This window comes from Elephantulus edwardii, unplaced genomic scaffold (genome assembly GCF_000299155.1).
Source record: "Elephantulus edwardii isolate Elephantulus edwardi_28Jun2011 unplaced genomic scaffold, EleEdw1.0 scaffold00361, whole genome shotgun sequence".
Taxonomy (NCBI): domain Eukaryota; kingdom Metazoa; phylum Chordata; class Mammalia; order Macroscelidea; family Macroscelididae; genus Elephantulus; species Elephantulus edwardii.
In genome coordinates, this window is record NW_006400111.1 from 340,190 (window position 1) to 357,715 (window position 17,526).

The 17,526-nt window shown below is 46.3% G+C and overlaps 1 protein-coding gene across 2 annotated transcripts in view; it reads left to right on the top strand.

The window, feature by feature from the left end:
* Window positions 1-17,526, top strand: part of PRKCB (protein kinase C, beta) — a 553,123-nt gene that overhangs the window by 278,103 nt on the left and 257,494 nt on the right. For both annotated transcript variants that reach the window (XM_006902042.1, XM_006902041.1), the window contains exons 4-5: window positions 10,692-10,803; window positions 13,924-14,052. In XM_006902042.1, coding sequence (XP_006902104.1) covers window positions 10,791-10,803; window positions 13,924-14,052 — 142 coding nt within the window. In that variant the 5' untranslated portion in view covers window positions 10,692-10,790. The remainder of the gene's footprint in view (window positions 1-10,691; window positions 10,804-13,923; window positions 14,053-17,526) is intronic.

Here is a 17,526-nt window from a genome sequence, read left to right on the forward strand (position 1 = left end):
TCTTTGTTTCCTTGATGTTGAGCTTCAATCCATAAAGGAGGCTGCAGTCCTTGACCTTCTGCAGCAAGCGTTTCAGGTCCTCCTCAGTTTCAGCAAGCAGGGTTGTGTCATCTGCATAACGCAGGTTGTTGATGCATCTTCATCCAATCCTGATGCCTCATGTCTCCTCATAGAGCCCAGACTCCCAGATAATCTTTTCTGCATATAGTTTGAAAAGGTATGGACATAGGACAAATCCTTGGAATACACCCTTCCCAATTTTGAACCCTGTAGGGTTTCCTTGCTCTATTCTGATGACTGCCCCCTGATCCAAGTATAGGTTTCACATAAGCACAATCAAGTGTTCTGGGATTCCTATTCTTCTTGGAGTCAGCCACAGTTTGTAGTGATCCACACAGTCAAATGTCTTTGCATAGTCAATGAAACACAGACACGAAACACAGGTATTCCCTGCTTTCAGCCAAGATCCACCTAACATTAGGTATAATATCCCTAGTACCACGGCCTTTTCTAAACCCAGCCTGCACTTCAGTCAATTCTCTGTTGATGTTCCAGTCATTTTTGGATTATCTTCAGTAGAATCTTGCTTACATGTGATAGCAATGATACTGTTCCATAATTTCCGCACTTCGTTGGGTCACCTTTCCTTGGAATGGGAACAAATAAAGATCTCTTCCAATCAGTTGGCCAGGTGGTTGTCCTCCAGATTTCTTGGCACATCTTTGTGAGTGCCTCCAGGGCAGTGTCTGTTTGTTGAAATATGTCAATCAGTATGCCATCAATTCCTGGGGCCTTATTTTTTTGCTAATTCCTTCAGAGCAACTTGAGCTTCTTCCTTCATCCCACAGGCTCTTGCTCATAGGTTGTTTCATGAAATTCTACTTGTATCTGGCAATCCCTTTTGGTACAATGACTCTGTATACTCTTTCCTTCTTCTTTTAATGCTTCTGGGATCATTTAATATTCTGCTCAAGGCATCCTTAAATATTGCAACTTGAGTTTTGAATTTGTTCTTCAGTTTAAGAAACGCCAAGTGAGTTTGGCCCCTTTGATTTTCTGACTACAGCTCTTTGCACATTTCATTGTAATACTTTGTCTTCCCACACTGCCCTTTGAAGTCTTCTGTTCAGGTTCTTAATATCTTGATTTCTTAAGATAAGGAAGTGAAAATTGAAAAGGATTAAATAACTTGCCAAGGATGTCAGTCTAGAGACTAAGGCATACCTGATCCAGGCCATGGTCTTCTCAGTTGCTTGCTATGCATATAAGAGTTGAGCAATGACTAAGGATAATAGAAGAAATGATACCTTTTGAATTGTGACACTGGAATGAATATTAAATGTAACATGGACTTCCAAAGGAATAAATAGATTTGTACTAGAGAGGGTGGAACCAGTTTGCTCCTTGGAAGCAAGGATTTTGAAATTCCATCTGGCATACTTTGAATGTGTTACCAGAAGGGACCAGTCCTTGGAGAAGGCCATCATGCTTGAAAGTGTAAGCAGCCAGCACAGAAGAGGAAAACTCTGGATGAGGTGGATTGACACTGTGACTGGAAAAATGGGTTCAGGGGTGTCAGAAACAGTGAAGTTGGCTCAGGACAGGGCAAAGTTCAGAACCATTGTTCATAGGGTCAATATGAGTCTTAGTTCATTCGATGGCACATAACAACAAGAGTCAAAATCTAATAGATATGTGAGCCAAGTGTTAAGTTCAGACAAGTCTAATAATTAGCCACTCTTTTTGACATCTATTCTTGTTCAAGATTTAACTAGGAAATCATATTTTAAAATATGAGAAGTTTTGTACACTAATAGCTTGTACTTCCAGATTGTTCCTGTTTCTTTTATTTACTGTCGAGTCAGAACTGACTCTTAGCTGAGCCTATAGTCAGTTTTCAGAGGCTGTAAATTGTACAGGAAGAGAGGACCCATATTTCTCCCTTGGAGCAGCTGGTGAATTTGAACAGCTTGCCTTTGGGTTGACAGCACAACAACTCCTTACCTCTAGGCCACCAGCAAGTGTGCTTCCAAATTGAGCAATTGCTTATTTGCCAAAAAGATTAGCTAAAGGCACACAGTGCATAACATACCAAACTGTTAATCGGCCAACGATTATTGGGCGGCTGAACATTTGCAGTGTTTCAGTGCTATCCACTCTTTGCTCAGGGGGAGGAAAAAAAAATCTTCACCAAATTATGGCTTCCCCTTTCTGCTGTGGTGTGCGTGCGTAATTACAGCTTCTAACATTATACACATTTCAGTCTGCACAGTCTCAATTAAGGATTCCCTGCTTCTTTGTCTCTGCGGAATTTCTGGTGTTTGTTTGCAATGGTGGGTATGGTGGTGTGTTGTACTACCCAGCGTGACAGTACAAGCTGTGGAATGACTTTTTTTTTTTTGTATTACGATAAACATTCAATCTCCCTCCACACAAAAACTGTCAAGAGATGCACACTATTATTATTTCAGGTGTTTCCAAGTTGACTCCAACTCGTGTTGTTGCTACTGGTTTTGGGTGCTGTCGAGTCAACATATGACTATCATCCTTAGAACAGCAGGTCTGAACCTTGACCTATCCTGCAGCATCCTCATGACCTCTGCCTTGACGGAGACCATCGGCAGCCCTCACTGTGCCAGTCCACCTTGTGGTGGGTCTTCCTCTGTTTTGCTGACTATCTTTCGCAGCATGCTATCTTTTTCCAAGTGCTCAACCCTCCTGACAACATACCCCAATATGCTGTAAAAGATCACTTTAAAGGGTTAAAGAGAAATGTTTTCACTGTGAAGATTAAGGTGTGTCTGACCCAAATCACAGCATTTCCAATCGTCTTATATATATATGTCAAAGTTAGACAGTGAATGAGGTCAACCAGAGAGGAATTTGTGGCTTTCAGTGAGGTATTAGTGGAAAACACTGAACAAATCTCCCTTGGAAGCAGTGCAGCTAAAATGCTACTTAGAAGCAAGGTTAGCAAGACTTCATCCTTGCCTCTAACCCTAATTGTACTTCCTCCAAGAGAGATTTGTTCATTCTTTTGGCAGTCCTTGGTATATTCAATACTCTTCGCCAGCACCACCATTTGAAGGCATTGCTCCTTCTTCATCTTCCTTATTCATTGCCTGGTTTCCAGGTGCATAGGAAACAATTGAAAATACCATGGCCTAGAGCAAGCAAACCTTAGTCTTTAAACTGATATCCTTACTCTTTATTCTTTAGGGGAAGTCTTTGACAGCAGGTTTTCCCAGTGCAACATATCTTTTGATTCCTTGATTATCTGTATAAGTGTCGTTTGAGGATCCAAGCAAAATGAAATCATTGCCAACTTCAGTCTTTTTTCCATCTGCCATGGTGTTGTCTATTGGTCCAGTGGTGAACAACTTTGTTTTCTTGATGTTGGAATGTGATCTGACTCATTGTAACCATATATAGAGTTCAAAGCTCCCTGATCCTCAGACCTGATTCTCATACCACTGCTGCTACTTGTTGCTATTAAGTAGGATTCAGCTCATAGTGGACCCCCCAGGATATTTTTAGAGGCTGTAACTCACTTGGGAGGTACCACTGTGTCAACCCTTCTCATTACTGCTTCACCGAGCATGATCACATTCTCTAGAGATTAGTCTTTACAAATAACATGTCTAAAGGATACAAGATGAAGTCTTGCTAACCTTACTTCTAAGTAGCATTTTAGCTGCACTGCTTCCAAGGGAGATTCAGTGTTTTCCACTAATACCTCATTGAAAGCCACAAATTCCTCTCTGGTTGACCTCATTCACTGTCTAACATTGACAATTGGATATGCTGTGATTTAGGTCAGATGCACCTTAATCTTCACAGTGAAAACATTGCTCTTTAACCCATTAAAGTGATCTTGGCAGCACATTTACTGAGTGTAATGCATGATTGCAGGTGCAGGAGGGGAAGGCCCTCTGGGAGGTGGATTGATTCGGTGACTGGGGCAGTCGGGATGAGTGTGTCAGAGACAGTGAGATTGGCACAGGACAGAGCAGAGTTTAGAGCTATTATATATAGGGTCGCTATAAGTCTCAAGCAACTCGACAGCACATAACAACAACAACAATGCATGATTTGATTTGATTGTTGCCTTCATGCACATGCACATTGATTTTGGGGTATAATGAAATCCTTGACAGCTTCAATCTTTTCTCCATTTATCATAATGTTGTTCATTGGTCTAGTTGGGAGGATTATTATTTTGTTTGACTTGTAATCCACAGTGAGGCTCTATGAGGAGGCATGTGGCATCAAGATTGGAGGAAGACTCATCATCAACCTGTGTTACCTAGAGAAGGGTTCAGAGCTGTTGTACACAGGGTCGCTATGTCGCAAGTGACTTGACGACACATAACAGCAGTAAAAACAATCCACAATGAAGGCTGCAGTCTTTGGTCTTCATCGGTAAATACTTCAAGCCCTCTTCACTTTCAGCAAGCTTGTGCCATCTGCATGTCTCAAGTTCATCTTAAGTCTTCCTCCAATCCTGATACATTCTTCTGCATATAGTCCAGCTTCTCAGAGTATTTGCTTATCATGTTGATATGGTGATATTAAATAGTTATCATATATACAAATTGCACTGGGAAAATCTGCTTTCAAGGCCCTCTCCAGAGTATTGAGAAGCAAGGTGCTTCTGATTCAGGCCATGGTCTTTGTAATTACTTACTATGCATCGAAGAGTTGGACAAGGACTAAGGATGACAGAAGAAGAATCAATGCCTTTGAGTTGTGGTGCTGGAGCAGATTCTTGAACATACCATGGACGACCAAGAAAACATATGGGTTTGTTTTGGAGAGGGTGAAACCAAGTTTCTCCTTGGAAGCTAAGGTTTTGAAGCTCCGCCTCACATAGTTTAGGTATGTCCTTGGAGAAGGACATCATGCTTGGAAGGGTGGAGGGATAGCACAAGAGAGAAGACCTCAGATGAGATGGATTGATACAGTAACTGGAGCGATGGGGTAGGTGTGTCAGAGTCAGTGAGACTGGCTCAGGATAGGGCAGGTTACAGAGATGCTGTATGCGATGGATCACAGGTGACTCAATGGCACATAACAACAACAACAACAACAAATGCTCATTTATATATTTATTATTATCTCTTATATAATACCTATATGATTATTATATGTCAGTTTGTTAAAACTATTTAAATTATTAACTATTTAGTGTTATGGATATTATTAAATCCATTTATTTAAGAAATTTATTTATTAAATTTAATTATTGAATATTGTTGTTGATTGCCTTAGAGTCAAGCACGACTCATAATGACCCTATGAACAAAAGACCTGAAGCCCCTCTATAACTATCAACATTTATCAGTTCATAGAGTGTCCAAAGGCATGTTGTTTAGGAAGTGGATGCCACTCCTACTTCCAATATTGAATCATATTATATGAAATATTTATATGTTGGTGGTGGTGTTATGTGCCAGTGACTCATAGTGACCCTTCGTACAACGACCCTAAACCCTGCTCTATCCTGTGTCAACCTTATTGTCTCTGACACATCTACCCCCCTGAATCAATCCATCGCCTCGAGGGTCTTCCTCAAGCATGACGTCTTTCTCCAAGGACTGGTCCCTCCTTGCAACATACCAAAAGTATGTCAGATGCCTCTAAATCCTGGCCTCCAAGGATGTAATTACTATATATCATAGATGTTGTTGTTGTTGTTGTTATGTGCCATCGAGTCGTTTCCGACTCATAGCAACCCTATGCACAACAGCCTTAAACCCTGCTCTGTCCTGCACCAAATGCACCGCCTCTGACACACCCATCCCGAGTACCCCAGTCACCGAATCAATCCATCTCATAGAGGGTCTTCCCCTCCTGCGTTGTCCCTCAACCCTCCCAAGCATGATGTCCCTCTCCAAGGACCCGTCCCTCCTGGCAACATGTCCGAAGTATGTCAGACAAAGCCCCAGAATCCTTGCCTCCAAGGAGTAGCTTGGTTTAATCCTCTCCAAGATAAATCTGTTTGTTTTCCTGGCAGTCCAGGGTACATTCAGTATCCTTCTCCAGCACCATAGCTCAAAAGCATCCACTCTCCTTCTGTCCTCCCTAGTCATTGTCCAACTCTCTGGTGCATAACAAGCGATTGCAAATACCATGGCCTGTATCAGGCGCACCTTAGTCTCCAGAGAGACACTGTTGCTCCTGAGTACTTTAGAGAGGTCCCTAACAGCAGACTTTCCCATCGCGATACGTTTTTTGATTTCCTGACTGCTGGTGCCAAGAGTGTTGACTGTGGAGCCGAGCAAACTGAAGCTGTGAACAATCTCAATCTCTTCGTCATCCATCCTGATGCTGCCAATTGGTCCAGTGGTGAGAATCTTTGTCTTCTTGACATTGAGCCTCAGTCCATACTGAAGGCTGTAGTCCTTGACCCTTCGCAGCAAGTGCATGAGGTCCTCCTCAGTTAGTAAATATATATTTATTATATACATAGTTTATTAAAAGCTGATGACACTTGACTAAGCAGCCCTGGTCGTGTAGCCTGTCATAAGTTGAACTGTTACCTGGAGGTCATTAGTTCAAACCCACCAGCTGGTCTGCAGGTGAGAGATGAGTAGTGTTCTGTAAAGATTCACAGCCTCAGAAACCTGATAGCGGGTCACTAGGCGTCAGAACTGACTCAGTGGAGGTGGGTTTGGTTTGGGCACCTACTTGATTCTCTGCCTTCTGCTCTTGTAAGAAGTGCTTCAGTGAATGACAGTATGCGTATTCCCTGAAAGGTAATGGCTGGGTCAACAGATAACATTTGTCGTTTGCCTGTTGTTAAGTGTTGTTGAATCAACTAGAGCTCACAGCAACCCAATGAGCAATGGCTCTGAACCCTTCCCTATCCTGTGCCATCCTTAACATCTCTGACACACTCAAGCCCGCCGTTACAGTCACGATGTCAACCCATCTCATTGAGGATCTTCAGCTCCTACACTGACCCTCTTCCTTTCCAAGCATGATGTCCTTTTCCAAGGGCTCGCCGGTCCTAACAACATGCGCAAAGAATTTGAGGTGAAATTTCACTATCCTTGCCACCAGGAAGTACCCTGTCTGCGCTTTCCCCAAGACTTCCTTGCTTGTCCTTTTGGCATTCCACGAGATATGTGGCACTCTTGCACAACACCACCACCACTTCTTCCTCTGTCCTTATTCTTAGCGCAGCAAGTGGTTGAAAAGATCATGCCTTGGCTCAGGTGCACCTTAGTCTTCAAACGGACAACACTGTCTTTTTCATTGGAAGTGCCAGATTATGCCCCCTCCGCCCCTCCTCTGCAACTGGCCCATTTGCAGGAATGGCTTAAATATCTGTGTCTTTGTAGACTCTCAACAGAAGCTGTTGGGATGAACATTTTAAAATGCCATGTTAAAGGTTTTTTGTCTTCCATCTAAAATGTATTAGAATAAAAACATAATTTACGCTTTATTTCCACAGACTCACAGGTCATACTTTGTTTCATGTTGAAATAGGTTTATTTAAGTAAAAACAGCATGAGTTAAATAAAGATGCCAAGTAAATAACAGTGTAAGTGATACATTGTTGTTATTGTTGTTAAGTGCTGTGGGGTCCACTTGGACGGGTGACACCTTGCCTGATCCTCTCACATCTTCCCCATCTCTGCCATATGCAAGCCCATTGTCTCAGTCCCTGTGTTAGCCCTGCCTCTTAAGGATCTTCCCCTCCTTATCTGACCTTCCACCTTTCCGAGAATGGACGTCTGCAGTAGTCTTCCCTCGTTTTGTGTTGTCACATCCACAAGGAATATATTTCATTGGAGGAAAGCTTTTCTCCATCCATATTATTAAGGGAAACTTGGAAGAGGCAACTCTTCCCTAACTGAATGCCTTCCAACCTGAAGGTGCATCTCTGACACTTCATCAGACGATGGTCCACTCTGGTCCATAGGGTTTTCTTGTTCCTGCTCATCTCTGGCACTGTATTGGACAATGTTATTCATAGGGCTTTCTAGGACCCATTATTTCAGAAGTGGATAACCAGTCCTGCTTCTTAGTCTGTAAGCTCTGCTGAAACCTGTCCACCAGGGGTGAGCCTGCTTCTAATACCAGAGGCATAGCTTCTAACTTCACAGCAACAGTCAGGCCACCACAGTAGGACACACCAGTGGGTGGTAGAGGTGGTACGTAGATATGAAAATTTATGAAGAAGACTCGTCTCAACTTTGGGGGGCATCGCCCTCACTGTTTTGTTCTCTTTGGAATATTGAACTCAAGAACTTTTTCTTCTCACGTGCTGAGTGATTTGCCATCACAATGCATCTCTGATGCTGGTACAGTTACCGTCACTGTTTTACAAGTAAGGGACTGTAGATGCTGTGAAATCTGGGCTATAAACTAATTGCAGTTTGTGTTAAAGTGAGGCCGTGAGTGAATTGCTGAATACATTTTATCCACATCCCATTGGCTCTGAGAGTATTTCCGACTGGTTTCTCTCTTTAATATTGTCCCCATGCCCTCCCCTCTCCTCGGTGCTGAGACTGTTTCCCACGGGACCTCTTCTTTAACTTTCCCTGGAGAAAACAGAGTGAGAGCCTTGTAGGGCCTGTGAACTCCCAGCGATGGCACGGCCTCAGATCAGCTGTCTGTTTTTCCTTCCTCCTTTGACTTCCCTTTTTTTACCTTGGTGCTTCAATTCTGCTTCTTCTTGCATCTCTGCCTTGGCTCAATTGGATTTTAACCCCTCTGTGAACAAAGCCACACAACCTGTCAAGACTGAGAGAGGCTTTCGAGGGTTTTGACTTGGGCACTTAAAAAATTTTTTTTAGTGGATTGGTGTTTCTTTTTGGCTTTTGATTGGTGGTTCCTTCCTCCTTAGTTGCTTGTGTGTGGAATCAGGTGACATGATTGCTAAGCTGGGGTCTGTCTGGCCCTTGATGTTCTGGGGTTTAGGTATCTCTGGCAAGGACTCTGGTTTAAAGGATGATGATCGGTCTCTTGTTCTTATCCTGTGTGGTCCTTCTGGTCGCACAGAGAGGAAGGGTGTTACCACCAACAACCCCAGTTCTGATGGGAGACCCTCCAGGAATGCTGAGGACCAACCAGGAGGCATCAGGTGTTGCTCATGTGTTCCCTGTCAGCTTCAGGGATTGGACTAAGTGGGATTTCAACCCTGACTCGCCTACTTACTTGCTCCGGGATCTTGGTTGAGTTGCCTCGTTGAGCTCTCATGAGGATTTAGCTACATTATGTGGATTACTTCACAAGGGACTCGATACTGCATGCTTAATGCACGTGTGTATGTTCAATGCATTATAATTTCACGATAATCACGTCACTCACCATTTGTCTAGCCACTGGTCATACTGTGATGGCATTTGTGCTGTTGCAAAAGGTGACAGAGTGGATTGGCCTCCTACCTGCATCTTGATTCTCAGGCTGTGCTCCAGTTCTTGCCACCTTCTAGCCCATGGGAACATAGTGAAAAGTGAGGGAGCTCATTGGCCAGACCCAATCACGTGACCATGCCAAGCTGCAAGGGAGGCTGGTAAATGTGGTCTCTAGGTAGGTGGTGATGCTCACTGCAGAAATGCAAGGGTCTTTTAACAAAAAGAACTAGCAGGAGAGGAAGACCCTCAACCAGGTGGACTGACACAGTGACTGCTGCAATGGGCTCTTGTGTGTCAGGAAGTGTGAGGATGGCGCAGGATAGAGCAGGGTTCAGATCTCCTCCTCCCATCCCTCCGGTTTATTTAAAAAACTCAAATACAAATTTGAACAAATTCTTTCAGTTTCCTTCACTCCCCCCATCAAATTGTATTTCACCCATTGATTTATCCCTCCTCCCCCTGCACATCCACATCCCTCTGCTTCCAGACTCAGATCTTTTGTTCACAGGGTCGCTATAAGTTGTACTTGACTCAGTGGCACCGCAGAACAACAATAACAAAAACAGATAATGATAGACAACTACTGACTGTGACACAGCTTACAGCCAAGAGATATTGAACTTCGTTCTGTAGGTGATGAATAACTGGCAGGTGCCCTTGACCATGGATATGTCGTGCTGAGGTTTGGGTTTATATCACCCAGGAAACTTGCGGAGTGGATGAGTGTGAGAGAAGTGGGAGCAAGGGAGGTTGGTTAATAGCTTTTCCTCAGTATTTTGTTTTGCTGTTTCTGGAATCTTTGCAGGAGACGGTAGGTTGAATTCTCAGGTGGTTCAGATGGAAGTAAGTTGTAGCGCAAACTGTTAATTAATAGCCCTTGAGGTTTCAGCAGAGAAGATTTCTGCTCGGCTAGAGACCATTTTCCCCAGGCTCCCTTGCAGCTGGATGTGGCCATGTGCCCATGTGTGTCCTGGAGTTAGAATGGAAGCAGTCTTAACTGGAGGGGAGGGGTGGACAGGGAGGAAAGGGCAATGATGAATGAATGGAAATGCAAAATCTCTGTAAATTTTTATTAAAACTAATAATAATAAAATAGAACAACAACAACAAAGAGGATGGAATCAGTCAGCTCTCTTGGTCGTTCAATCCTTCAGTGCCTAGGTCTCGAGCACCGTGTCTGGGTGCAGGACTCCGGTGCCAGTGAGGGCAGCATTGATGCTGAGAGCCTCAGTTCACAAGACATTCTCCAGGGACACTCAAGGCAGCGTGACCCTTGGTCCACATCACCAACCCTGGTCTCTTCTCTCTCTCTCTCGGCTCTAGGACCCCCGAAGCAAACACAAGTTTAAGATCCACACCTACTCCAGCCCCACGTTTTGCGACCACTGTGGGTCCCTGCTGTACGGACTCATCCACCAGGGGATGAAATGCGACAGTAAGTACATTTGGTCTTAGGCCACTTTACAGTTTGGGGTCCAAGTGTGCACAAATTCCCCAAGTTCTAGAAATTAATTAGTTCTATTATTACTTCTGGTTCTATTAATTAAAAGTCTATGCTTCCACTTCTAAATGCAGTGGCTTTAAACTCTCCCCGTTAACGTAGCCCACGCTTCTGGAAGGCAGTCCTTGGGCTGAGCTCAGCTGCCCGGGGCTGGGCTTGGCTCTTGTATGTGTGTGATGGGTTACTGTGTTGGCCGGGGTGTGGCTGACCTCTCTTCATGCACCTGGAGGATGGCCGGCTGCCAGCTGTGATGGACATGATTGGGCCATGTGTCCTTCATCTGCAGCAGGCTGGCTTGGACGGTCTCCCATGGAGCAAGCAGGGTTCCAGTTGCGTTAAGAGGACACAGCCCATGCCAAGCACTTTTCAGGGGCCACAGTTGCTCCTGTTCCACTGACCACAGCACGCCACATGGAGAGAGTCACAGTCCATGTAGGAGGGGATGCACACAAGTGTGAATACAGGAAAAATCCCCTCAGTTAGTGTAAACACTAGTGTGCGGGACAGAGACATTGTTTGTGTGGACAATGGCCACCTCCCTCCAGTGCTTGGAAGTCTGTGCTAGGTGATGGGAGAAGAATTCCCTGGCCAGTGCTGGGTAGGGAAAGGCAAGCAGGGGAAAACTCCTGAGTCTTATTAAACAAAGGAGTGAATGAGCTCCAGGGCAGGACAGATGGCTGTAAAGGCACAGGTATACTGGTTCATGTACTGGTGCTTCCAGAGGCCTGTTATCCTCAAGCAAGTGGAGGCTTAGAGGATGGAGGGAGAGACCATGGAGAGCAGAGAAGACAGAGCAAAGAGGGAGTGTGGACTGGGCTGGAAGAGAGAATAGAGAGACTCAAACTCAGTCCTGACGCACGAATAAGGACAGGCGCAGGGAGACAGACAGACAAACGGGCACAGATATCAAGAGACAGACATTGGGAATGAAAGTGACACAGGGAGAAATGTCCATCCAGGCACATGCAGGGCTATAGAGATGGAGAGAGGTCAGAGAAAGTGAGTACAGAGAGACTGAGACAGGACATTGCAGAGGCCCAGAGAGACAGAGACACAGACTTGAGTCTGAGAGCTAGAGACCAAGACTGAGAGGACCAGAGCTTGGGCGAGGCACACAGAGAGACAGTGAGAGAAAGACAAAGTGACAGGAACAAGAGTGAGGACAGAGAATGAGCCAATCTGGTAACAGTTAAAGCCAAGGCTGTGAGCCACACAGGGAGCAGAGATGCAGCAGAGAGGCAGACAGGCCCACTGACCCGGAGAGAGGGCCACAGGGACACGTGCAGGAGGCCGTGGGGCAGCACAGGCAGCCGCCTAGGATGCAGGCGGGTAAAGGAGACACGCCGGAGCTTTTACCTGCAGGGTGCTGGTGTCTCCCGCTACACAGGTGCCTGAAAGCAGGGTGATGCCCAAGCCTCAAAACCAGGGCAGGCTGCAGGGGGTGCCAGGGCCCCGGGGATGGGGGGTGTGCTCTTCCACTCTCACCATCATCCTCTCCCTGTCAAGTTTCCCCAATTCACCTGAATTGTGACGTTTCCTTCTGCTTCTGCTTGAATGGCTGAGAAGGAGCTCCCTCAACAGCCCCTGTGCTGGGGAAGCCAGGCCCCCAGTTCCTGAGAAATGCCCTGAAATGCCAGTGGAGCGAGAGCTCTGGAGGAATTCACGTTCTCCTGGAGCCGGTGCCTTTCTGGCGAGCTTGGGAAAAATCAGCTGAACAAACACAGATACACTGCTGTTATTGTTAGGTGCTATGAGAGCTCTAACTCATGGCCACCCTGTGTAGCCTCACACTCTCTCCTGCACTTACGTCTGTTGTTGCAATCACTGTGCCAGTTCATCTCCTTTTTGCTGATTCTCTACTTTTCCTGGCATGATGTCTTTCTCTCCATGCTTTGGTGCCTCCTGATAAAAGGCCGATAGTATGTGAGACAAAGTGTCATCATCCTTGCTTTAAAGGCACACTCTGGCTACATGGTTTCCAAGACAGCTTTGTTTGTTCCCCTGGCAGACCATGGGATATTCTATATGGTAAAGCACTAGGGAGCAAAGATGTCACTTAAAAGACTAAGGTACACCTGCACCAAGCCATGGTATTTCAGTTGCTTCATGTGCACATGAAAGTTGGATCATGAGCAAGGAAGACCAGAGAAGGTTTTGAATTGTGTCAGTGAAGAATACTGAAAACCTTGCAGAAGAGTGTACAAAGTGAAAAAACCCTCAAAACTGGTAGATTGGGGCAAATTATATTTAGTCTGTATTGCGTTTAATTTTTTAATTGATGTAGAAACATTTGTGGTGGATACTGCAGTGTCCCACTCAGATCCCCACGTTCTATTTCCCAGCTTCTGTTGAGTTCCATCTATGCCTCTCCTTTGAACTTGACCTTAACAATAGAAAACTGCCTCACCCAAGGAGTGTCTCATAGTCAATGACTGACCAGTGCATGGAGCAGAGGCCCAGCCTTTGTCTCCATTTGGGGCAACTCTGGAGGATCGTACCAATGGGAACCCCAGTTTCAGGCAAATTCAGTTGCCGCTGCAGGTGGGGCCAAGGTCTACCCCTGTCCAATACTCTTTCCCTCCCTCCCTCACTGCCTTCGTGAGTAGCTTCCGGAAGCTACCCTATAAATCTTCTACTTCCCTTCCCAGAGTCCACTTCCCAGGAAACCCAGGAAACCAACTAAAGTAGCTGTGAGTATTTAAAACATCAGAAGATGTCACCACAAACATCTGTTTCTTGCTCGCCTTGAAACACAGAAACCTCAGCACCTTTGACCAGAGCTGGACCTGCCCCTCAGCTAACAGGGTGTTGAGGGGGTGATTCTGGTTTCTGAGCATTGAGGATGAGTGACCGCATTAGACTACACCCTTAGCTGCCTCTGAGGACAGACTGTCTCTTTTGCCTACCAGGGTTTGGTGGGGAGAGCCTGGCATGGCCAGTCCACCTCAGCCAGCCTTGCTCTTGCCCTGGGGAACCGCAAGGGTCCATTGAGACCCTGGGTGGGTGTGGATGCTGCTGCACCAGCCCGCCCCACCTGCCTCTCTCTCCTTGCAGCCTGCATGATGAACGTGCACAAGCGCTGCGTGATGAACGTCCCCAGCCTCTGTGGCACCGACCACACGGAGCGCCGCGGACGCATCTACATCCAAGCCCACATCGAGAGGGAAATCCTCATTGTCGTCGGTAGGTACCCGGGTTCCGGAGCCTGCTCCCCACCTGGCTGTACGAGGAGGGCCTGGCTGCTGGAAGATGGAAAGGTTGCCCAGACTGGTGGTCGCAAGGGGCCCTGGGGGTGTTGGAGACACACACACATACACAGAGCCTTCAACCTCTTCTTTACAGCCCTTCTCACCACCGAGCGCTGCCCTCAGCTTGGAGTAGGGCATGGATCTTCTGCTTCCACAACCTTCTGCTTCTCCTCTCTTTCCGCTCACTCCCCACTCTTTCACACAGTACTTGGGGAGTTTGCAGTCCAATTTCCTTTATAAAGAGAGAGGCTTCTTTCACTGGTTTCCATGGGGAATGTGTTAAAGATAAATGGTGGATATGGGAAATGGAGAGGAGAGGAAGGAAGGGGGACTGGACAGCAGAGGGCGTGCTACCCAGGGAAGCCCAGTTCTCCATTGTTTTTGATTTTCTTTTTAAACAAGATATTTTATACTGCTTTACTTACAAAGTTTGTGTACGTTATTTTTTACACCAAATCTTTGCAATTTCTTTAACCCAGCCCTCCCTCCAACTATCAAATTGCATGACCCTATGATTACCCCCTTCTCTCCGCCCTGCACCCCTCCTTCCCCCCTTAGATCCTCATACACGTTTTACTAGTTATGTTTCTACAAACCATACATGTTTTACTAGTTATCTGTCTCTACGATGATGGGCTTTGAAGGTCTTTCCTTAACCTGATGGCAGTTGAACTGATCCTTATCATGACACTATTTGCATATCTGAAACGTGTCATTCTAATAAGAGGGGCGGTATGACGGGGTTGTTGTTGTTGTTGTTGAGGACCATGGAGTTGGAAACTCATAGCTGACCCTCCAGCGGGTGTTTAGAAGCTGTAAATGGTCTGGGAGGAGATTGTCCCGCTTCTGCCTGTGGACCAGTTGGTGGACTAGGGCACCAGAGCTCCATAGGCGGGTAGAGAGGGCACTGGAACTAGGGGAGCAGATGGGGTGTGTGACTCCCACTTTTCTGCGAAGCTCATGTAAAAGTGAACCCCAGTGGCGTTGGACTGGTAAGTATGCAGCGATAAAGCCCCAGGGGGAGCAAATGAGAATGTGGAAGGAATCCGCCCTCCCCGGGATAGGACACTAACTGCGTTTGACGTGATAACAGAATCATGGAAACAAGGTTGTACAGATGGGCAAATTTAGGATCTTTATCAAGGAGGGGTTAGATTTTTCTAGGGGAAGGAGAAATGCTTGTTTTCTGGGGATTAGAGAGGTTCAGCAAGCTGGAATGGGCTGTGAGGGTCTTGATCCACAACATAAGCAAAGTTGCAGTCTATTCCTGTAAAAGATAAATTCCGTTTTAAACAGCTTCTGGAGGCCCAGAGTGCTTCCCATTGCATTGTTCTTTCCAGAGGAAGGCGAATGCTGGCTCTCCCAGCGGGAGCTGCCCGGTCTGTGGGAGGAATGAACGGACACTGTTCAAAACCTCTTAGTTGACCCTTCCAGTGGATTTTCAGAGACTAACGATTGCACTGGAAGGAACTGCCCATCTTTCTCTAGAGGAGTTTGTGGATTTAAACCGTGAGGGAGGCTCTGCCTTTAGGGTGGCAGCCCAGCTTCCTAGGGGGCTGTGCCACACAGTCTTTGCTGGTTTTTGTGCCCCCTCAAGTCGGAACCAACTCAGAACTGGGCACATATGGAAGGAGATTGCCCATCTTTCTTCTGCGGAGCATCTGGTGAATCACTATCACATGCCTTTGGGTTGGCAGTGCAACTGCACTAAGCCACTGGAGCTGCCTACAGTCTCTTGTTAACTTTCTGCTTGGTTGAAACGTCCTAATGCTGTAGGAGCAAAACATGATGCTTCTCTGCCCTCTAGCGCCCTGCTTGAGGAACTACACCAGTTTAATGTTTGTGGAATTCGTTGGTGCTCAAAACCTCAAGTGTTCTTTCTTCCAGTTTTCATGACTCTTATACAATATCTAGTCTCATTCTCTGGAGACGAAGGTGTGCCTGATGTGGGCCATTGTCTTTGCAATCACTTACTATGTGTCAGAGAGCTGGACAATGACTAAAGAGGATAGAAGGAGAAACTATGCCCCTGAGCTGTGGTGTTGGAGATTTGAATATACCATGGACTGCTAAGAAAACGAACACGTTCATCCTAGAGAGGGTTAAACCAGAGGCGGCAAGGATTCTGAAGCTTCGTCTGACATACTTTGGACATGTTGCAAGGAAGGACCAGTCCTTGGGGAGGGACATCATGCACGGGAGGGTGGAGACACAACGTAAGAGAGAAAGACCCTCTGTGAGATGGATTGATTCAGTGACTGGGGTAATGGGGGTAGGTGTGTCAGAGACAGTGAGATTGGCACGGGACAGAGCAGGGTTTAGGGCTGTTGTGCATAGTGTTGCTATGAGTCACAGGTGACTCGACGGCACACAACAACAACAGTCTCATCCTCATCTGTGTGCAGACTGGGGCTCTGAGGAGTTAAGGCACCTCCATAAGCTCTCACCATTGGGCTCTGACTCATGAACAAATCTTGCCCAATCCTGCTCTGTCTTCACCCGGTTTGCTGGCTTTGAGCCCTTTGTTCCAGCCTCTGTCCTTCCACTTCCTCTCTGTCACTGTCCCTCGACTTTTGCCAGCATAATGTCATTTTCTAGGGACTGATTCTTCCTGATAACATGCCCAAAGGCTGGGAGACAGCCTCAGCTCCTTGCTTCCAATGAGCATTCTGACTGCACGTCTTCTGAGAAAGATCTGTTTGTTCTTTTGAACATCCATGGGGTACTAATCCCTCTCAAGCACTTAGCGAACGGTCGCTCCCTTTTATTTAACGTGCCGGTCATTACAGGCATGCGTCTGTTGACAGTTTTCAACAGCTCACATGCACTTGAGCGTTAGAATCATTCACAAGGTCCATAGACAGTTACGCTGCTAGGACTAAGGGGGAGCCTCTCTGGCCATTTGTATCCCCTGAATGTGCAGTGCTGGTTGTTGGGGAGCTGTTGGGGGAGCGGGAAGATGGACAGTCCCCTTCTGAGTGATTCACAGCCATGGAAACCCAACAGAGAGGGTTCTGACTTGACAGCAGTGAGTGAGTGACCCTTTCAGGAAAGAAGTCCCCGGGTGGCGTACATGGTCAACACCCAGTGTGGTCTAGAAAGATCTGGATATCTGCTGAGGGACAGTTCACCACTTTGAACCCCAAAGAGCCCCATTCTGCTCCAGCAAACACAGGCCATCATCGTGAGTTGTGACTGGCTTGACAGCACCTGGTTCACCCATCAGGAACTGGTCTTAGAGAGCCACACATTTGGTCACTTCCATCTGCTTGACCCTTAAGTACTTTCTTTCTTCCCCCCCCCCTTCTTTTTTTTGTATTAATTTTACTGAAAGTTAACAGAGACTTAGGGTTTCCAGTCATTCATTGTAGCACTTTTCTCCCTGCCCCCCCCCCCCCGCTCCTCCCCC